Source organism: Aotus nancymaae, unplaced genomic scaffold, assembly GCF_030222135.1.
Source record: "Aotus nancymaae isolate 86718 unplaced genomic scaffold, 86718_ANA_hifiasm-v0.15.2.pri h1tg000020l, whole genome shotgun sequence".
NCBI lineage: Eukaryota > Metazoa > Chordata > Mammalia > Primates > Aotidae > Aotus > Aotus nancymaae.
This window is the reverse complement of record NW_026988432.1, coordinates 64,946,102-64,965,400: the sequence shown is the minus strand read 5'-3', so window position 1 is coordinate 64,965,400 and position 19,299 is coordinate 64,946,102. Positions and strand designations below refer to the sequence as shown.

Below are 19,299 nucleotides of genomic sequence, written 5' to 3'. Positions count from 1 at the left end.
AATTTGACTGCAGGTGTGTGATTCTTTAGCCAATTGACAGAGTGTTGAGGTCCTATCACACATGGCTTAAAGAGGGGAGAGGAGGCACGTGAAAAACACAAAGCTCAGCCAGGCGCAGTGGCTTACCTGAGGTCAGGAGTTCGAGACCAGCCTGGCCAACCTGGTGAAACCCTGTGTATACTAAAAATATAAAAATTAGCCAGGCGTGGTGGTGGGCACCTGTAATCCCAGCTACTCAGGAGGCTGAGGCAAGAGAATCACTTGAACCCGGGAGGTAGGGGTCGCAGTGAGCTGAGATTGCGCCATTGCACTCCAGTCTGGGCAACAGAGCAAGATTCTGTCTCAAAAACAAAAACAAGAACACAAAGATTCTCATTTACAGGGGCCCATTCCTTTGCCCAAGTGCTGACGTGGAGTTGGAATTGCAGGTTGTTTTATTAACTAAGCACCAGAAACCAAAGAGTGGAGTTTGTCAGAGTTGGAGGAAAAACATTTTCTATGGAATCCACAGTGTTCTGTTTAGCCTGTGTTGTGCTTCCTGGTTTTAAAAGATAAGATTCTTTTTTTTTTTTTTTTTTAAACAATCACACTCAATTAAGGGCACAATTTTGGTCTGTAGTTTTGGCTTTCCAGATACTTTCCAAATGTCAAAGGTGTGAATTAAAGGACAAAAAGAGGAGAGCTAAAGCCTAAAGTGGGAGACACTCAACCTCTTTCCTAACACGTATGGCTACCTCCATGACTCAGCTCCCCTCTGAAAAGGGTAAACAAGGTGTGCACGTGTGAGCTTTGTGCCCAGGGAAAGGAAGAGCAAGATGGTGTCTTACATAAATGGAAAAGGTCTGTTAAAACTATTTGTAGAATGACTACTGTACAAAGTTGTTTTCTTTACAAATTCAAACTAATGTTTTTTGGAACAATGTATCTGGCACCCAAGGATAGAGAATAATTTGGACCTATCAGTTCTCAAAGGAGCCTACTCTGCCTTCTACAGCCAGTTCTAAGATCCATTAACAGATGGCTTCTGGCACATTCCACAGACCGGAGGGAAAGAGGCAATCTCTAAGAATCTGGATCTCTGTCATGCATAATGAAAGCTTTCTTCTTCAGTATAAGTGCAGACAGCGAGAGAAAGGCTGAATGCACTTCAGCCAGGTCTTTAAATAGATTTTTATTCAACACAAACAACCTAACACCAACTGAATCTGCATGCTTTCTCTGAAAGATAGCTACTTTAGTCCACAAAAGGGGACGCTTTGTCAAGCCTCTCAGCTTGCTTTTTAAGTTCATTAAATAAACCTAATCACATAGCACACAGCATATGTGGGAATAAGAACTAAATGTTGGTTCCTCTCATGCTCACATCCCTGAGTCATCATGTTACATCATTTTGGCAGGGGAGTCTATGTGAGGTTCTCTCCAGATGGAGCGAAACCACACTGCATGGCTGCAGAGCTTGGGCTTTTGGAGTGGAAATTCTGGACAGTTTTCCTTAATTCTCTCTTAAGTGAAACATGGGCAGATTGGTCAGGCTTGGAAGACTGTGTACAAATACAGAAGAGCAAAACAAAATACACAGTTAAGCATTTAAATCCAGTATGAGATGCTCATTCTGGGTTTTCTAACAAAAATCTCTGCTCCCAGTTTCCAGAATAAAGTACAAGTAGTCAATTTCCAGGTAAAGACTCTGGCGGACTGCATTTGACCTGTCATCCAGGCTAACATTCAAGAGCAGACCACCATAGAGCACTTCTGCAGGAGTTTCAAGTCATTCGCACTACCCTGCTTTCCAGCGCATGCCGTCTCCTGCTGACGCCCCACCAGTGGGCAACCTGAGTGCACCCCTCATGTCAACAGGGGCTAGAGGAGTCAGGAAGGACTGCAGCCCGCAGCCAAGTTAAAGGGCTCTGGGGAAAGGCTGCGATCCTCTAAGGAGGCCAGGCTGTGAAGTTTAGAGCACTGCTACACAATGAGAAAAATGAAGATAAATTTAAAGAACTTTTGGCCAGGCACAGTGGCTCATAACCTGTAATCCCAGCTCTTTGGGAGGCCAAAGAGAGTGGATCACGAGGTCAGGAGTTCCAGACCAGCCTGACCAACATGGTGAAACCCTGTCTCTACTAAAAATACAAAAATTAACTGGGTGTGGTGGTGCGTGCCTGTAAACCCAGTTACTTGGGAGGCTGAGGCAGGAGAATTGCTTAAACCTGGGAGGCGGAGGTTGCAGTGAGCAGAGATTGCACCACTGAACTCCAGTCTGAACGACAGAGTGAGACTCCACCTCAAAAAAAAATGGTAATAAAAAAAGTAAAATAAAAAAACTTTTAAACTGTGGTATCTTATCTTCCCTAATTGTTTAAAGTCATTTTAAATCTTTTTTTTTAAGGTTCTTACTTGGCAAAATAAAGAATTATGCTGGCCTCCAGCATTTTGAGGGAAATCTTACTGCCCAGAAAAATCAGAATTCTGGTCCAGATTGCCTTACTTTGACTTCTCCTGTATTCGAATATATTTATTTTGCTAAAATTTTGTATGTAAAAGGCTTAAAATATTTGAATATGAATTATGGAATATATAGATTAAAAAGCAGTTCTTGGAGCATTATTTTAATATCCAAAAGGAAAGTGACAGGTGATGACAGGGCCACACTTAAAGAAAATCAGTTTCACTAATGCCATAGGATAATTGTGTCACTATCTTCATGGGGCTGTAACAAGGACCAAATTCTAAAACAAGGAAAGGGCTCCATCACGTCTGACCTTTACGTGTGTGAGCTATCAGTATTTTCAACAAAGCAAAGTCAATTTAAATCTCAAAGTAAGCTAAGGAACAGAAAGAAAGATAGTTAAAAAGAATTCACTTGCAGCCCTGGCCCTGACCACTTGCTGACCAGTTGTGTCACAGGGGGTAAGTTTCTACCTCTCTTGAGACTTTGCGTCCTCATCTATAAAACAGGGGTAACTTTCAGGGCTGTGATAAGGCCTTCTGCTGGAGTAGTAAGTGCTCACTAAGTAGCAGTGACTACTAACACAATATTCTACTTATATGCACAGACAACTAAATTATTTATCCAAAGTCACAAACTAGTTAGTGGCAGAGCCTTGAGCATGAGCACACATTTCTTTTTTTTTTTTTTTTTGAGACAGAGTTTCACTCTGTCACCAGGCGCCAGGCTGGAGTGCAGTGGTGTGACCTCAGCTCACTGCAACCTCCGCCTCCTGGGTTCAAGCAATTCTCCTGCCCCAGCCTCCCAAGTAGCTGGGACTACAGGCGTGCACCACACCCAGCTAATTTTTTTGTATTTTTAGTAGAAACGGGGTTTCACCATGTTGACCTCAATCTCTTGACCTCATGATCAGCCCGCCTAAGAACACACATTTCTTATTCATTTTTCCTAGCATGCAATGCTGTTGGAGCAAGGGCAGGGGTAGGTTTTTATCAGGTAAAACTATTTCAACAGAAACAAAATTAACAGCTAGCTTCCAACAGTAACATAGAAATAAAACAAAAGTTGACATATGTAATTTTATGGAGTTGTTTTTTGAAATATAGTTTCAGAAAAAGCACATTTACCTGTTTAGGCTGAAACTAGTGGGAGTCAAACAGAAGGAACCAAGATCAAGAATTTGGCATTGCTAGATAGAAATGGATTCTACAGCTTCACTCAGGAGGTAATGACATCAACTTGTAAAAGCACACACAGATTCATGGTAGATAAGTATGCTTATGATACAGGCATCGCTATGAGAAAAATAGTGGACCAGTCAGTCATGTTAGTTGTAAATTTGTTTAGTCAACTACTTTTTTCCGTCTCTGAAACTCTGAAAAGCTGCTCCTGTCTGTACTTTTTAAAATAACTTGTCAAATTATATCAGACTAAATAATTCCATGAAAACAAAATGCCATTTGAAAACAAGACAATTCCGTTAGATAATTTTCATTAAATAGGCCAAGTAGTAAACACAATCTCTCAGCTTTTCATACCCTTGTGAATTTTGTGTATCTTTTAGACCAGTTTCTGATGTGATTAACAATACAAAAAAATTAACATTTTGCTCATTTATAATTTTACCTAATAGTTCATCATCTCAAATCCTTAGGGACTTCACTACCAATCTTTTACAGAAAGTTCAAATGAATCCCATTCACTTTAAAAGGGCACTTACTGGTCAGGTGTAGTAGCTCACTCCTGTAATCTGAGCACTTTGGGAAGCCAAGGTGGGAGGACTGCTTGAGACTAGAAGTTTGAGACCATCCTGGACAACATAGTAGGACTTCATCTCTACCAAAAATCAAAAAACGGCTTGGTGGTGTGCACCTGTAGTCCTAGCTGCTCAGGAGGCTGAGGCGGGAGGATTGTGTGAGCCTGGCAGGTCAAGGCTGCAGTGAGCAAAGATCGCACCACTGCACTGAAGCCTGGGTGACGTAGCAAGACCCTGATTCTTTCCTGGGCCATGCTCTGAAGCTCACCATCTTTCCCAGATGGCTGCTGTGAGCAGCACATATCCATAAGCCTTGACAGGATAGGGAAAAAGTCCCACTGTGGAAGAGACTCTTGCTCTATATGGAATTCACTGTAATACATGGAGATGAAACCAGAAAAACCAGCCTTGGAAGGACCCTGTGAGCTAACTGATCTAATGGTAACCATTCAGGTGGGGCAACCACAGTTCTACACCACACCCAGTACCATATTTAATTAGCATTTTTCTAAAGGAACTAGAGGAACGAACTTATCTTCAAACATTCCAATGACGAGGAAGCCTTCTCCAACCAGGCCTCATCCCTAGTGCTGACTGGAGGCGCTTTCACTATGCTCTCAAATACCCATACACATCTGTCACTGCCTTAACAAGCAGTCGTGTAGCTCCCAGGAGCTCCGATCCACTTCTGGACAGCATAATATCCAACACACAGTAGGTCCTCGACGAACAATCTGATGAGTGGAAGATTTTGAAAAGTAACTCTGAAGCAGAAACTGAAGCAGGGCTGGTTAGCTTTCTGTGTCTTCATGTTTTTAGCAAGCCAGAGGCCATCGTCATTCTCTGAACATCCCACAGTTAGAAGCACACACGGAGTACTGGAGTACTAGTACTTCAGTACTGTTAAGTATTACAGGCTACATGTGAAGCAAACAAAAATGAGGAGGAGAGAAATTCATCCACACTCAGAGTAGAACGTGTGTACTAAGGGACACAGAAACAACTGCCTGGTGTCCTAGCCTCCTGGTTTCGTCCTTATTCCCATACATCCTATGCAACTCTGCCAAATGAGTTCCATTGTCTTCATGCCAATGTCTTATTAAGATACCTTCTGGTTCCAGGTGCCCATAGGATAGGGTCCACCCTCCTTAGCAGAGCAGTCAAGGTCTCGCAGTATTCATTCCCAAGTCCCCTTAAGGAACCTTCCCCAGAGGTGGGGGTGAGGGGCTGCTCCACTGCTGCCTGGCTTTGAAAACCCTTCTTCCCCTCTCTTCTGCATTCTAAAGCACACCTTTGCTCATCTATCTCACCATCCATCCACCCAAGCCTTCAGTTACCCACCTATGGGTACCTGATTTCTCTTCATCACACAGTGCAACTCTACTATCCCTTATTTTCTTACACTGAAGTGCAGAGGCATAAACGATTGACAATTCTGAACTGAATTTAACCCTACTTTATTTGTATCAGGTACTAAAATAACAGCATAACCCTCATTTGATGGTTTAACAACTCCCTGTACTCCATATAATCCAAGATTGGATTTTGAAACAGGTAAAGTTACGCTACTAATTTTAATATCATGTCCCCAACGCCAACATTTTAAAAACAAATGGTACAGACAGCACAAACAGTTCCAAAATGATCTATTCCAAAAAAGAAGTAAGGGAAGTAAGTTCTGAAAAAACAAAAAGACAATACAAAAATTGGTGGTTTAATTTTCCAGTAAGACACTTTAAATGTAGTGCTGTTTGGTTACATGACAATTTCAAACCAATTCATCTCAAAATCGTACCGACAGCCTTGGAACTACCACTGGTTATAACACTATTAATAAACAGAATTACATAAAATGATACTTTTAATTCTGTCTATCAATTATCTTGACGACTCAGTTTTTTGGAGCGCCCAATCTCTCACTTCCTATCACGGAAGGTAACTGCCTTATTTTAAAGAATGGGTTTCTCCTAGTTTGGACATCTTTTAAGGGGTTTTCCATGGAAGCAACTGCTACCCACACCCACTTGACAAATCTCAAAGTCAAATCCTTTAAACGTGACTTCATTAAAAAAAATTTCCCCTGCAGTTTTTATTTCAGATCCGCGGCTATTCCCCTTGACCGTGGAGCGTTCCTGTAGTTACTTCACTCCTGTCCTTCACCGAAAAGGATGGTACTGGAGGAATCAGCCCCACGCCCGCCAGTCACCGGGTTGTTTGAGGTCACAGATAAAAACAGCTGAAGTTCCTCTGCCCAGTACTTACGGTTAACTTAGAGAAACTTAGTGTAGTTTTAGTCTTAACATTGTCCGTAAGTGCCTTTAAACTCCATCATTTCGTGAAAATGAGTTCAACATAAGAAAACTGCCCTGGTTGCGAAGGGATCACATCCTCGGCAGACAGCGCGCGCCAGCCTTGGCCTGCAGGGGCGGCTCGGGCGACAGCGGCCTTCGGCTTTCACTCCCCTGCCTGCCTGAGCCCCCCTTGCACCCAGCTTTTTCTTGGGCGAGCATGCTAAGAGCCGAAGTTTCCGTGGAGAGCCGCTCCCCCAGCCCCCCGGGGTCGCCAGGACCTCAGAGGCAGCGCAGGGGGCCAAGGGCAGGTCTGCGCAGAGGCGGCCCGAAAACATCCGCCAGGCTTTGGGCTTGGGATGGAAGGCGCTCCACGAAAACCCCTGCCCCTAGTTTCACGGAGAGCCCTATCCTCGAAAGGCTCCCAGGCTCGATGAGACTCGAGGCCCACGGGGAAGGGCACCGGCCCGGGGGCCAGGAGGCCCAGCCCGGCCCGGCCCGGCCCGAGGTCGCCGCGGCGCCCTTACCCACGGTGGACTTGCAGGCCTCGCAGAAGGTGTCGTCGGTGAAGCGCTCCATCAGGCTGGTCTTGCCCACGCCGCGGGAGCCGATGATGATGACCTGCAGCTTGAAGTCGGCCGGCCTGGGGGGCTGCTTTCTCCGGCGGCCCTGGCCGCCCGACAGCGCCGGAGAGCCCGCGCCCAGGCCGCCTCCGCCGCCCCCGGCCCGCCTCTGCAGCGCGGAGCCCGGATCCATACACGCATGCGGCTCCCGCTCGGCCCGCCGCCCGCCGCCGCCGCCCGCCCCCCGGCCGCGCGCCCCGGGCCCTGGCGCCCCCTCAGCCTCCGCCACGCGTGGGGGGTCGGCCCCGGGCTCGGCGTCCGCCCGCTCTTGCGGCTCCACCAGCCCGTGGGCTCCGCGCTGCAACTGCGCTGCCGGTAGGTTCTCGGAGCCTGGGTCCCCTCCTCCTCCGCCGCCGCCGCCGCCGCCACCGCCGGGAGAGGAGGAAGGGAAGCAGCTACTCCGCAGTAGCGGCAGCAGCATCCCGGACGAGGAGGGGCAGGAAGCGCAGGCGCGGGCGGGGCGGCGGGTCGTGCGGGGCAGGAGGCGGGCGGACGGGCGGGAGCCCCCTGTCGGCGGGAGGACTGCGCACAGGGGCCTCGCGGGGGCTGCAGCCTGCGAGGCTTTCCCGCACCCCGCCCGGCTCTTTTCCTACCGCCGTCCCCCACCCCAGCTTTCCTCCCTCTTCCGCCGGCTCTTTTATCTTTTCTTCCTCTTACCACTTCCCTTTTCCCCCTTTTCACTCTTCCCTACTCTGCTTTCACTCTGCCCTGCATTTATAGTTAACACGAGAAACTTAGTGTCGTTTTAGTCTTAACATTCTCCGTAGGCAGTTTTAAACTTCAACATTTCAGTGCATCATGAAAATGGATTCAAAATAAGAAAAAGAGCCCTAGTTGACAGTGAAAACACTGCGCACGGTCCCCAAACACCATGCACCGGTATTCGCCACCGCGCATGCGCGGTGTGGCTGGAACGCTGGAAAGGCCCCCACCCCAGGCCTGCGCCGCGTTCGCGTCTACACCGGCGCTCTCCCACAAACACCAGCAGGTGCAAGTCCCTGTACCGCCAACCGGCCCGTGGCACTTCTTGGTCTCTCCCCATCACTCTGTCTCCCCTTTTCCATGGAAACGCACGAAATCAGTTTTTAACCCTGATTGCTGTCTCACTCAGAGTTCAGAAGTTTGTATGCTGTTTAATTTTTAACATAAGTAAATGACATACTCCTTTGGGGGAATAAGCGAGTTAAAACTCAAACAGTGCGAGGAGATTGAAACTTTAGGAATTGTGGACTCGGATCGCATGTTTTGCCATTTCTATGTGGAAGGATATAGAAAATCACTGCTGGTTCCTTGCCAGAGATTTGTTTAGCAAATTCCTCAGCTTGAACTTGAGCACCTCAGAACACAGGGTTCTGAATATGATAGGGGCTGGCGACATTTGCCGAATGATGACGTTACCCACCAAATTTCAGCTGTACTGTACTTAGAACTAGGTTTAGTAATGCACAGTACATGCGTATGTTACACAGCAAACCTGATTTGTAAAAACCTAGCGTTGCCCACAGAGTAGATTGGAAGTTTACATCTTTGAGAGCATTCTTAACTGTGCAATCACTGTAGGGATCTTTTTAATATGAATTCTGAGAATATGTAAAATATGATCCATCTGTATTATTTGGAGCACAGATCTATCACTCACCATCACGGAATTTACCTTCTTTCTTTCTTTTCTTTCATTTTGTTTTGTTTTGCTTTTGAGACAGTCTTGCTCTGTTACCCAGACTGGAGTGTAGTGGTGTGATCAGGAGTTGCAGGCTGGAACTCCTGGGCCCAAGTGATTCTCCCTCCTCAGCCTCCTGTGCAGCTGAGACCACAGGCATGTGCCACCATGCCTAGTTAGTTTTTTAATTTTTTGTAGAGATGGGATCTCACTTTGCTGACCAGGCAAGTCAACAGAGTGAGACCCTGAACTGGCCTCAAGTGATCCTCCCACCTTAGCCTCCCAAAGTGCTGTGATTACAGGCATGAGCCACTGTGCCCAGCCATGGAACATTTCTTAGCTGTGAGTTTCTCTTCTGTTCTATGGGAATGAGAGTAGTGACCCCTCCTTTTATCTAGCATTGTTAGGAAAAAAACAACTAACAATCTCTGCATTCTGTGGCAACCATAAGACACTATGTAAGTGTAAGGAATTGAAACTGATTTATGCATGGCTTTTCAGGAATACTGTGATTTTACAAAGCAAGATGCATCTGCAAAGGTTGAAACTGATTTATGCATGGCTTTTCAGAAATACTGTGATTTTACAAAGCAAGATGCATCTGCAAAGGTAATTTCAAGATTTTTAATTTGGTCCATTCTTATTAATAGCCCTGCCTGTCCTAATAGGCAGATGCATGTGACATGGCTTGTGGGGCTGAAGACCTTCTTGCCCAAAATAAAATATCTTCCCCAGAAGGTAGATCTGTAGTTTCTGCCACTGGAATAACTAATGAACTAAATGACAGAGGTTGGGTAGTATTTCTGGAGGGCAGGTAAGTGCATATTCACTATTTTGAACCAATTACAATAGTGCCTCTAATTCCTGGGGATATGTCCCAAGACTCACAGTGGATGCCTGAAACCTCAGAGAGTATAGAGCCCTCTATATACCATGTTTTCTTCTATATATACATACCTATGATCAAGTTTAATTTACACACTAGGCATAGTAAGAGATTAACAATAACTAATAATAAAAATCATTTGACCCTTGAATAACACGGGTTTGAACTGTATGGGTTCACTTATATGCAGATTTTCATCTGCCTCTACCACCCCTGAGACAGTAAGACCAACCCCTCCTCTTCCTCCTCCTCCTCCTCAGCTACTCAATGTGAAGATGACAAGGATGAAGAGCTTTATGATGACCCACTTCCACTTAGTGAATAGTAAATGTATTTTCTCTTCCTTATGACTTTCTTAATAATATGTTCTTTTCTCTAACTTATGTGTTTTGTAACTTACATTACAATATTTTATTAGAATACAGTATATAATGTGTATAGCATACAAAATATGTCTTAATCATGTTTATGTTATTAGTAAGGCTTCTGGTCAATAGTAGGCTATTAGTAGTTAAGGTTTGGGGGAGTCAAAATTATACACAAATTTTTGACTGCATGGGGTCAGCATTCCTATCCCTCACATTGTTCAAGAATCAACTGTAGAACTACTATGATAATATATACTGTAGTAACAGTTATGTGAAAGTGGTCTCTTTCTCTCACAAAGTATCAAATTGTACTGCACGATGCAGTCCACAGTGCTCCAGCACCTGGAACTGTGCCTGATACATGGTACAAGTTAGTAAATATTGGTGAAATGAATGAATTAATGAAATTTTTATAGCTATCTATATCCATACATATCCATTTCATAGATATCCATATAGAACATTTCATAGTTTATCCAAATAACTTCATTGGCTCCTTGGGCTCTTAAACCTAGACATCCCATATCCTGCTTTTTCCCCCCCCAAAAAACCTCTCTCCTACCATTTGGTAAAGTCGCCTTTTATCACTGTCTTCACTTTAACATCATCATCGCCACCTAAGGTGGATGCTATGGTTTGGCTGTATCCCCACCCAATTCTCATCTTGAGTTGTAACTCCCATAATTCCCACACGTTGTAGGAGGGACCAGGTAGGAGATAATTGAATCATGTGGGTGGTTTCCCCCGTACCGTTGTCATGGTAGTGCATAAGTCTTACAAGATCTGATGGTTTGATAAGGGGTTTCCTCTTTCTCTTGGCTCTCATTTTTCCCTTTTGCCTGGTGCCATGTAAGATGTGCCTTTTGCTTTCTGCCATGATTGTGAGGCCTCTCCAGCCATGTGGAACTGTGAGTCCATTGAACCTCTTTTTCTTTATAAATTACCCAGTCTCAGTTATGTCTTTAACAGCAGCATGAAAACAGGCTAATACAGGGGAGAAGTTTCAGGTATGACAAAGGCCAGAACCAGAAGATTATGTAGAGTAAGAAACAAAAGGTGAAGAACAGAGCTCCAGGATCACCAACATCCAAAGGGTAGGTAAGAGAAGCAAAGCTGGAAAGAAAACTGAGACAGGAGGGAGAGGATACTGGAGATAGTGGGGCCATTGAAAAACAGGGCACAATTGTGTTTCTCAAAGCTGGGAATGATCAAAAAAGCCCCATGTCACAGAATGGTCACATAAAATAAGTACAGGCAGGCAGAGATTTGCCAGGTAGTCAGACACCATAAAAATCATTGTTTAAGTCAAATAGTACAAAGTGATCTTAATAACCAATGGGAAAATTATTATTATTATTTTGTGGTCTTTAAAATTTTTGTCAAAACATTGAGAACACTCCAAATGTTGCTATAAGTGTACATGAAGAAAAAATTCTAAAGTTAGTGTTTATTTAGGATACTAATTTAAAATGCCAGAAACATTGAGAATTAAGTGTTTTTTGTTTTGATTTGTTTTGTTTTTTCCTGTAAAAATACTTATCAAGAATAGTTTGGGTCATGTATGGTGGCTCATACCTGTAATCATAGCACTTTGGGAGGTTAAGGTAGGAGGAGCACTTGAGCTCAGGAGTTCAAGACCAGCCTGGGCAAAAGAGTGAGACTTTGTCTCTATAATAACAACAACAACAACAGCAAAACTATAAAGAATAGTTTGAACCAGTGCTTGTCTTCTTCTTGCCATATAACTTAATTCTTTCTTTCTTTATTTTGAGACAGGGTCACTCTGTTTCCCAGGCTGGAGTACAGTGGTGTGATCTCAGCTTACTGCACACTCAACCTCCCAGGCTTAAGCAATCCTTCCACTTCAGTCCCCAAGTAGCTGGGATTACAGGCATGCACCAGTGCACCTGGATAATTTTTGTGTTTTTAGTAAAGACAGGGTTTCACCATGTTGCCCAGGCTGGTCTCGGACTCCTGAGCTCAAGCAATCCACCTGACTCAGCCTCTCAAAGTGTTAGGATTACAGGCATGAGCCATTGTGCCCAGCCCATCTAACTTACTATAAGAAGTTAACATCTTTTTTTTTTTCTTTTTTGAGGCAGAGTTTTGCTCTGTTGCCCAGGCTGGAATGCAGTGGCATGATATCGGCTCACTGCAACCTCTGCCTCCTGGGTTCAAGCGATTCTACCTGAGACCTCCTCAGCCTCCCTAGTAGCTGGGATTACAGTTGCGTACCACCACGTCCAGCTAATTTTTGTATTTTTAGTGGAGACAGGGTTTCACCATGTTGGCCAGGCTGGTCTCAAACTCCTGACCTCAAGTGATCTGTCCACCTCGGCCTCCCAAAGTGCTGAGATTACAGGCATGAGCCACCGCACCTGGACTCTTTTCATCCTTTGAGCTTTCAATGTCATGAAATAGCTCTGAGAATTTCTTTAATGTTAGGTTTTTTGCCCTTGTCACTTCCTCAGGGCCACCTTTGTCCTTTTCATCACAACCACTTTCCTCCTTATGATGGCGACAAGCTCGCTGTTACAGAATTCTTGATTGCACATCCAAAGCCTCCCAAGTGGCAGCAAAATCACCTTTCCCACAGTCAACTATTTCCTTTACTATTCCACTTATAGTAGATTCAGATTTCACTTCCAGCGTTATTACTTTTTGTTTCTTTTTTATTGTTATGAAAATTATTTTGAACTCACAGACCCCTGAAAGGATCTTAGGGACTCTGGGTCATTCTAGACCACACATGGAGACCTGCTGCTCTAGGGATTACGGTCTGCATCCTGAACTCTTCAGTATTCTCCAAGTTCACATTGCAGCACTGCTCGTAGCATGCAGGACACTTGGAGCTGTATGAGTCCACCCCCTCATCCTTTATGCTGACGTTTTCGTGTATGTTACATCTACATATGTTATAAACCCCACAATACAACTGTATAGTTTTTTACCTTAAACAGTGTAATGTGTTTTAAAGACATTAAAAAGAAAAATGTATTTTGTATTAACCTACAAATTTACCATTCTCCTTATTCCAGCCGGTAGCACTGTTCTTTCATCTGGTTTCCTTTCCCTTTTCTCTGAATAACTTTTTTTTTTGTTGGCACTTCTTATAGTGTAGGTCTGCTGATAACAAAATCTGTTTTCTTTTATCTGAAAATAGCTTTATTTCATCTTCATTCTGGAAGAATGCTTTCACTGGAAAAGCATTTCTATTCGTTTATTTATTTATTTATCTTCAAGACACAGTCTTGTGCTGTCACCAAGCTGGAGCACAGTGCATGATCTTGGGTCACTGCAATCTCCGCCTCCCAGGCTCCAGTGATCTTCCCACCTCAGTCTCCCAAGTAGCTGGAATAACAGGCACACACCACCACACCCAGCTAATTTTTGTTATTTTTTGTAAAGATGGGGTCTCGCTATGTTGCCCAGGGTGGACTCAAACTCCTGAGCTCAAGCAATCCTCCCATCTTGGCCTTCCAAAGTGCTGGGATTACAGGTGTGAGCCACCGTGCCCAGCCAGGAAAAGCATTTCTGAGTTGACTTTTTCTTTCAGCATTTTAAAGATGTTCCACCATCTTCTGGCCTACATTGCTTTTCATAAGAAAACAGTGACATTGAAAATGTCGTTCTGTGTATGCAGTGTGTTCTTTTTCTCCGGCTGCTTTTAAAATTTTCTCTTTTTCTTTGTTTTTTAGCAGTTTGTCTATGATGTGCCAAGGTATACCTTTTTTGCTTTTTTATTTCTAATTTTGCTTTGAGTTTTACTCTGCTTCTTGAATCTGAAAATATGTCTTTCACCAAAGTTGGGAAATGTTCAGCCATTATTTCTTCAAATATTTTTTTCTCCCTCATTCTCTCTCTACTCTCTTTCTGCCCCAGAGCTTCTTTTAAAGAACTTTATCCTCCTTTCAGTATAACTCCAAAAATGTCTTCTAGGATGGGCTAGCCTGGGTTCTCCAGTTCCTGTCCTTCTTAGGAACAGAGTACAATCCTGTCCACCATGGGCTGGTACACAGACCCCAGGGCACAGCCCCCCACCAGCATCTCCATCCATGGCTGCCATGTGGCAGATTTTGTTTCTTTGCTGCGCTTTGATCTTTGCTGGCCAGTTTTTTCTTTTGATTGTCCATTTTTGTGAAATGTCACATGAGATTAGCACTGAAAGACAATGAGGCAATACTGCTACATGCTTTGCTGTCTGTGCATGAACTGAATGATTTACACAGAAATCAGTCACCAAGAGACTTTGGAACAAGTGGTGGTGTTGTAATAAAGAATCTAATTCTTTTTTTTTTTTTTTTAGATGGAGTCTCACACTGTCACTCAGGCTGGACTGCAGTGGCATGATCTCCACTCACTGTAACCTCTGCGTCCCGGGTTCAAGCAATTCTGCCTCAGCCTCCTGAGTAGCTGGGATTATAGGCGCCCCCCACCACGCACAGCTAATTTTTTTGTACTTTTAGTAGAGATGGGATTTCACTATATTGGCCAAGCTGGTCTTGAACTCCTGACCTTCTGATCCATGCCTTCCAAAGTGCTGGGATTACAGGTGTGAGCCACCGCGCCCAGCCTAAGTCAATTTTTTGATGTCTGACTGCTGAAGTCTCACCTCGCCCTCTTCACCTTCTGCCCTACATTTGGGCAAGCTGATAAGAAAGGCTGTGTGCTCCCTCCTTTGGTGCTAGTGAGAGATTCAAACCATGGAATTCCCTGCTCATGTGTAGAATCCTCCCCAGAGCACAATAAATACACCCAGCCAGTCTCCCTTCCTCTGTTCAAGCTATTTTCAAACCAGGTTGGGAGGGCCGCCCTATTCTCCCCAGAAATAACAAACCAATGTAAAGAACAAAGACACCTCTAGATATGTGTGCGTGGCATCATCAGTCTTGACATCCAAACCAAAAATTTTGGTGGGAGTCCATCCTGTTCTTCAAAGTGTTCACAACAGACATCATTGATCATTGATTATGATGCACATGTTGTTTATTTATGTAGTGATCTGTGAACTAAAGAGCTAGCTGGGAAGTTTGTACTTCCTGCAATTACTCATGGTTTATATACCATAGTAACTGGAATCTGAAATGCTGGGGAACTGGTGTTATTTAACTAAGCTGTGGTAACTGAAATTTCTACCTTGCAAAGATGACTGTCCATATTTAAAACATTTATTGCAATGAGGGTTGGGAGTGAGATTGCACAAACTGAGAAACACATGCAAAGTGAAGACCAGAGACACAGAGAAGCAAGCAGGTCTTAATCTGGTTCCAGCCAAGATGCATTTTAGCCATTTTCATCCCACATTTCCATAGAGACGTACTGCATTGCGTGCGGTTCCTGTTGCTCTAATTATACCTTAATCCCTTTGTTCTTTCTCAAGAAAGCACATCAGAATGCCAGTGAGCAACTGCAGCAATCACTGTTGGTTATCCATGAAACAACCACTTCCTTGTTCTCTCCGTGCTAACAGAACCATGACTTTTGTTCAGATACCCACACTTCTCTGTGAAATCAAGTGTTTCAGGCAGAGCTTGCTCAAGCATCAGGACTGGAAGCTGAATGTTGACTTTCTAAGTCAATTATTCTGATTCTATTCTCCCTATCAGTCAGTGGCTTAGGAAATGGTATATGGCCACACTCTGGTCAGTGAGACATGAAGGGAATTTTTAGGAGACTAGAGGCTTCTGATAAAATGGCCAAGCTCTTTAAAAATGGCCATTTTGTAAGGCTAAGGCAGGAGGATCACTTGAGAACAGGAGCTCGAGACCAACCTGGGCAGCATAGTAAGATTCTCTCTACAAAAAATAAAAAAAAAAATGGCTGAGTGTGATCATACACCTGTACTCCCAGCTACATACACCTGTACTCCCAGCTCTGGAGACTGAACAGAAGAATCACCTGAGCCTAGGAAGCTGAGGCTGCAGTGAGCCATGTTCACACTACTGCAGTACAGCCTGGATGACATGTGAGACCCCATCCCAAAATAGTAATCATAATAATTTTAAAACTACCAGGCTGGGCACAGGGGCTCATGTCTGTAATCTCAGCACTTTGGGAAGCTAATGCAGGAGAATTGCTTGAGCCCAAGAGTTCGAGACCAGGCTGGGCAACATAGTGAGACCTTGTCTCTACAAATAATTAAAAACAGGCATGGTGGCATGCATCTGTGGTCCCAGCTACTGGAGAGGCTGAGGTGGGAGGATCACTTGAGCCCAGGTGGATGAGGCTACAGTGAGCCATGCTTGTGCCACGGCACTCCAGCCTGGGCAATAGAGCCAGACCCTTTCTCAAAAAAAAAAAAAAGAAAAGAAAAGAAAAGAAAAGTGACCGAAGGGAGAGATACTCACCCCCAACCACCCCTTTTTTTTTTTGCCTCAGAACCTTTGTGTGGGAGGGTGTAACTGTTATAGTTGCTGTTGCCATTTGCAGTCTTGAGGAAAGCTAGTTGATAGGTTGTAGACAGTAGAGTAAAAAGATAAAAACCCCTCAAATTTTGATGTAGTTGTGAAGTCACTGAATTAACCAGCCATGGAGACTCCCATCTAGGGACATTCTTACCATGCAAGGTAACAAATTCTCTTCTTGGATAAGCATTTGAGTTAGGTTTTTTTCATTATTTGGAGCTAAAAGTGTTCTAACAGATATACAAATGCATCCTTACAAATATAATGACATCATAGAGGTAAGCTTCAATCACCACTAATCTTTTAGAAAGATTGTAATTGGCTGGGCTTAGTGGCTCACGCCTGTAATCCCATCACTTTGGGAGGCCAAGGCGGGTAGATCACTAGATCGGGATTTCAAGATGAGCCTGGCCAAGATGGTGAAACCCTGTCTCTACTAAAAATACAAAAAAAAATTAGCTGGGCACGGTGGCGGGCATCTGTAGTCCCAGCTACTTGGCAGGCTGAGGCAGAGAATTGCTTGAACTTGGGAGGCAGAAGTTGCAGTGAGCTGAGATCACACCACTGCACTCCAGCCTGGGTGACAGAGTGAGATTCTGTCTCAAAAAAAAAAAAAAAAAGAAGATATTGACAAATGTTGTTAGTTTAGTGATCAGTAACAAATTACTTGTGCCGTGCCTTACGTCTGATCAAGTGTTTGATAGTACTGTAGTTGAGAACTGTACTACATACTAGTTATGAGGGAAGACAACAGATAGGAGCAACTGGAAAATGCTGAGTTCAATGTATCTCCCAATATTGGAAGTCAAAGTAAAATCTAGTGACTATGGCAACTGATATGAAAAAGCATCATCTATAAACTTGGAGTGGATCCAGATTTGTGGGGGTTGATCCCCAAACACCTGTGAGGATGGCCTTCATGAGAGCAGGAGTGCTAATGATAGCATTTTGGATTTGGCATATGACATGGGAGCCTGAATATGGATTTCAATTGGAAGAAGAGGAAGCTTTGAGAAATTTGAGGTCAATTCAAAGTGAAAATTTAGAGAGAGAATTGGAAATTGTTTCTCTTTAACGTTCATATGTATAAAGACAGTATTAACATTTTTGAACCTCACATTCTGGAAAAATCACAGAGCCACTTTTGCTAGAAGGGTAATTATCTTTGTGAGGAATTGTTTCACTGACTGGAGCTGAAATCTACTTAGGTTATCATGAGTCAAAAGATAGAGCTGATCCTATATCCCAAGGATACGAGGTGTAACCAGGTATATAATCAGGACCTGGAGAGTCAGAAGAGGAGTGTTATGGCTGAGCTGTGCCCCCTTAAATCCAAAATGTGACTGTATTTGGAGGCTGGGCCTTCAAACAGCTGATTAAGGTAGAATGAGGTCATATGGGTGGGCCCTAATCCAGTGTGACCAGCAGGTTAGGAGAGAGACAGGGACAGAGGGAGGACCATGTCAGCACAAAGGGAGAGGCAGTCACCTGCAAGCCAAGGAGACAGGCTTCAGTAGAAAGCAACCCTGTTGACACCTTCATCTCAGACTTCCAGCTTTCAGCACCATAAGAAAATAAATGTCTGTTGCTTAAGCCACCTTGTCAGTGGTACTTTGTTATGGTGGTTATAGCAAACTAGTACACGGAGGTCACAAAGTGACAAGTCCACCTCTGTGGAGCCAGGACCCTTATTTTCTGCCCTTCTTGGCTCATTTGTCTATCTCTCTACAAACTAGCTTTCTTTGACATGGAACACATAGGACAAAAATGGTCTCTCTAGCCTTGAGTCTAGGTGACCTCTCTGAGCTCCAGTGCCTCAAACCTACCATAGGAATTTCCCAGAAGAGAGAATCAGACCAACTCAGTTGGGTCAAATGTCGATCCTGATATAACAAGAACTGTGGCAGTTGGGAGAGGAGCATCCTATGGTAGAAATATGGAGACCCAGCCTCCGGATCTGCAGGAAATGCTGGTAGTGAGTGACTCACATCTGGAGGTTAGGACTAGGCAGGCATCTCGAAGGGTGATATACTACAGTTATTTTCAGCAAAACCTTAAAAAAGAAATTATATCTCAGACAAAGCTAACACAGTATGGCCTGTTTGGGCAGGACCAAACTTCTTCTATCTTCTTCCTTTTCGCTGGTTAATGGATAGCAGAATGTAACAGAGGGTGGAAATGGCTCCAGCAGCTTATTCTAAAAGGCTTGGAGACCATTAGATAGCTAAGAAGTTGGTGATGACTTTAACCACAGAGGGAAAGAGGAGGAATGAGTGGCTCACACACTATCCTCAGCTGTTGTTTTGTGATTTTTCTTCCCTCTTTAGTACTGTTATTTTATTTTAAATCCATAAAAAATGCACACACATGGAATAGACTGAAAAGAAAATATCCACTGTGTTTTTTCTGCCTTTGTCCCCTAAGAGTGGACACAGAGCCCACATAGAAATAACATTAGTCTGACGTCTTTGGAAAAATTTAGGCTGGACATAGTGGCTCACGCCTGTAATGCCAGCACTTTGGAAGGCCGAGGCGGGCGTATCACTTGAGGTCAGGAAGTAGAGACCAGTTTCACTGTGGCCAACATGGTCTACTAAAAATACAAAAAGTAGCTGATGTGGTGGTAGGCTCCTGTAACCCAAGCTACCTGGGAGGCTGAGGCAGGGAAATCGCTTGAACCTGGGAGGTGGAGGTTGCAGTGAGCCGAGATTGTACTACTGCATTCCAGCCTGGGTGACAGAGTGAGACTGTCTCAAGAAGAAAAAAGTTGGTCAAGCAAGGAAATATACTTTTTTATAAAAGGAAAATTAGACTGGGCGCGGTGTCTCGCCCCTGTAATCTCAGCACTTTGGGAGGCTGAGGCAGGTG

General features: G+C 44.1%; 1 protein-coding gene across 1 annotated transcript in view; it reads right to left on the bottom strand.

The window, feature by feature from the left end:
• RAB12 (RAB12, member RAS oncogene family) overlaps positions 1 to 7,537 on the bottom strand; it is a 28,774-nt gene extending 21,237 nt beyond the window's left edge. The window contains exon 1 of the mRNA XM_064379423.1: positions 7,018 to 7,537. Within this exon, the coding sequence (XP_064235493.1) occupies positions 7,018 to 7,534 (517 nt within the window). The 5' untranslated portion in view covers positions 7,535 to 7,537. The remainder of the gene's footprint in view (positions 1 to 7,017) is intronic.
• Between the last annotated feature and the right edge of the window lie 11,762 nt (positions 7,538 to 19,299).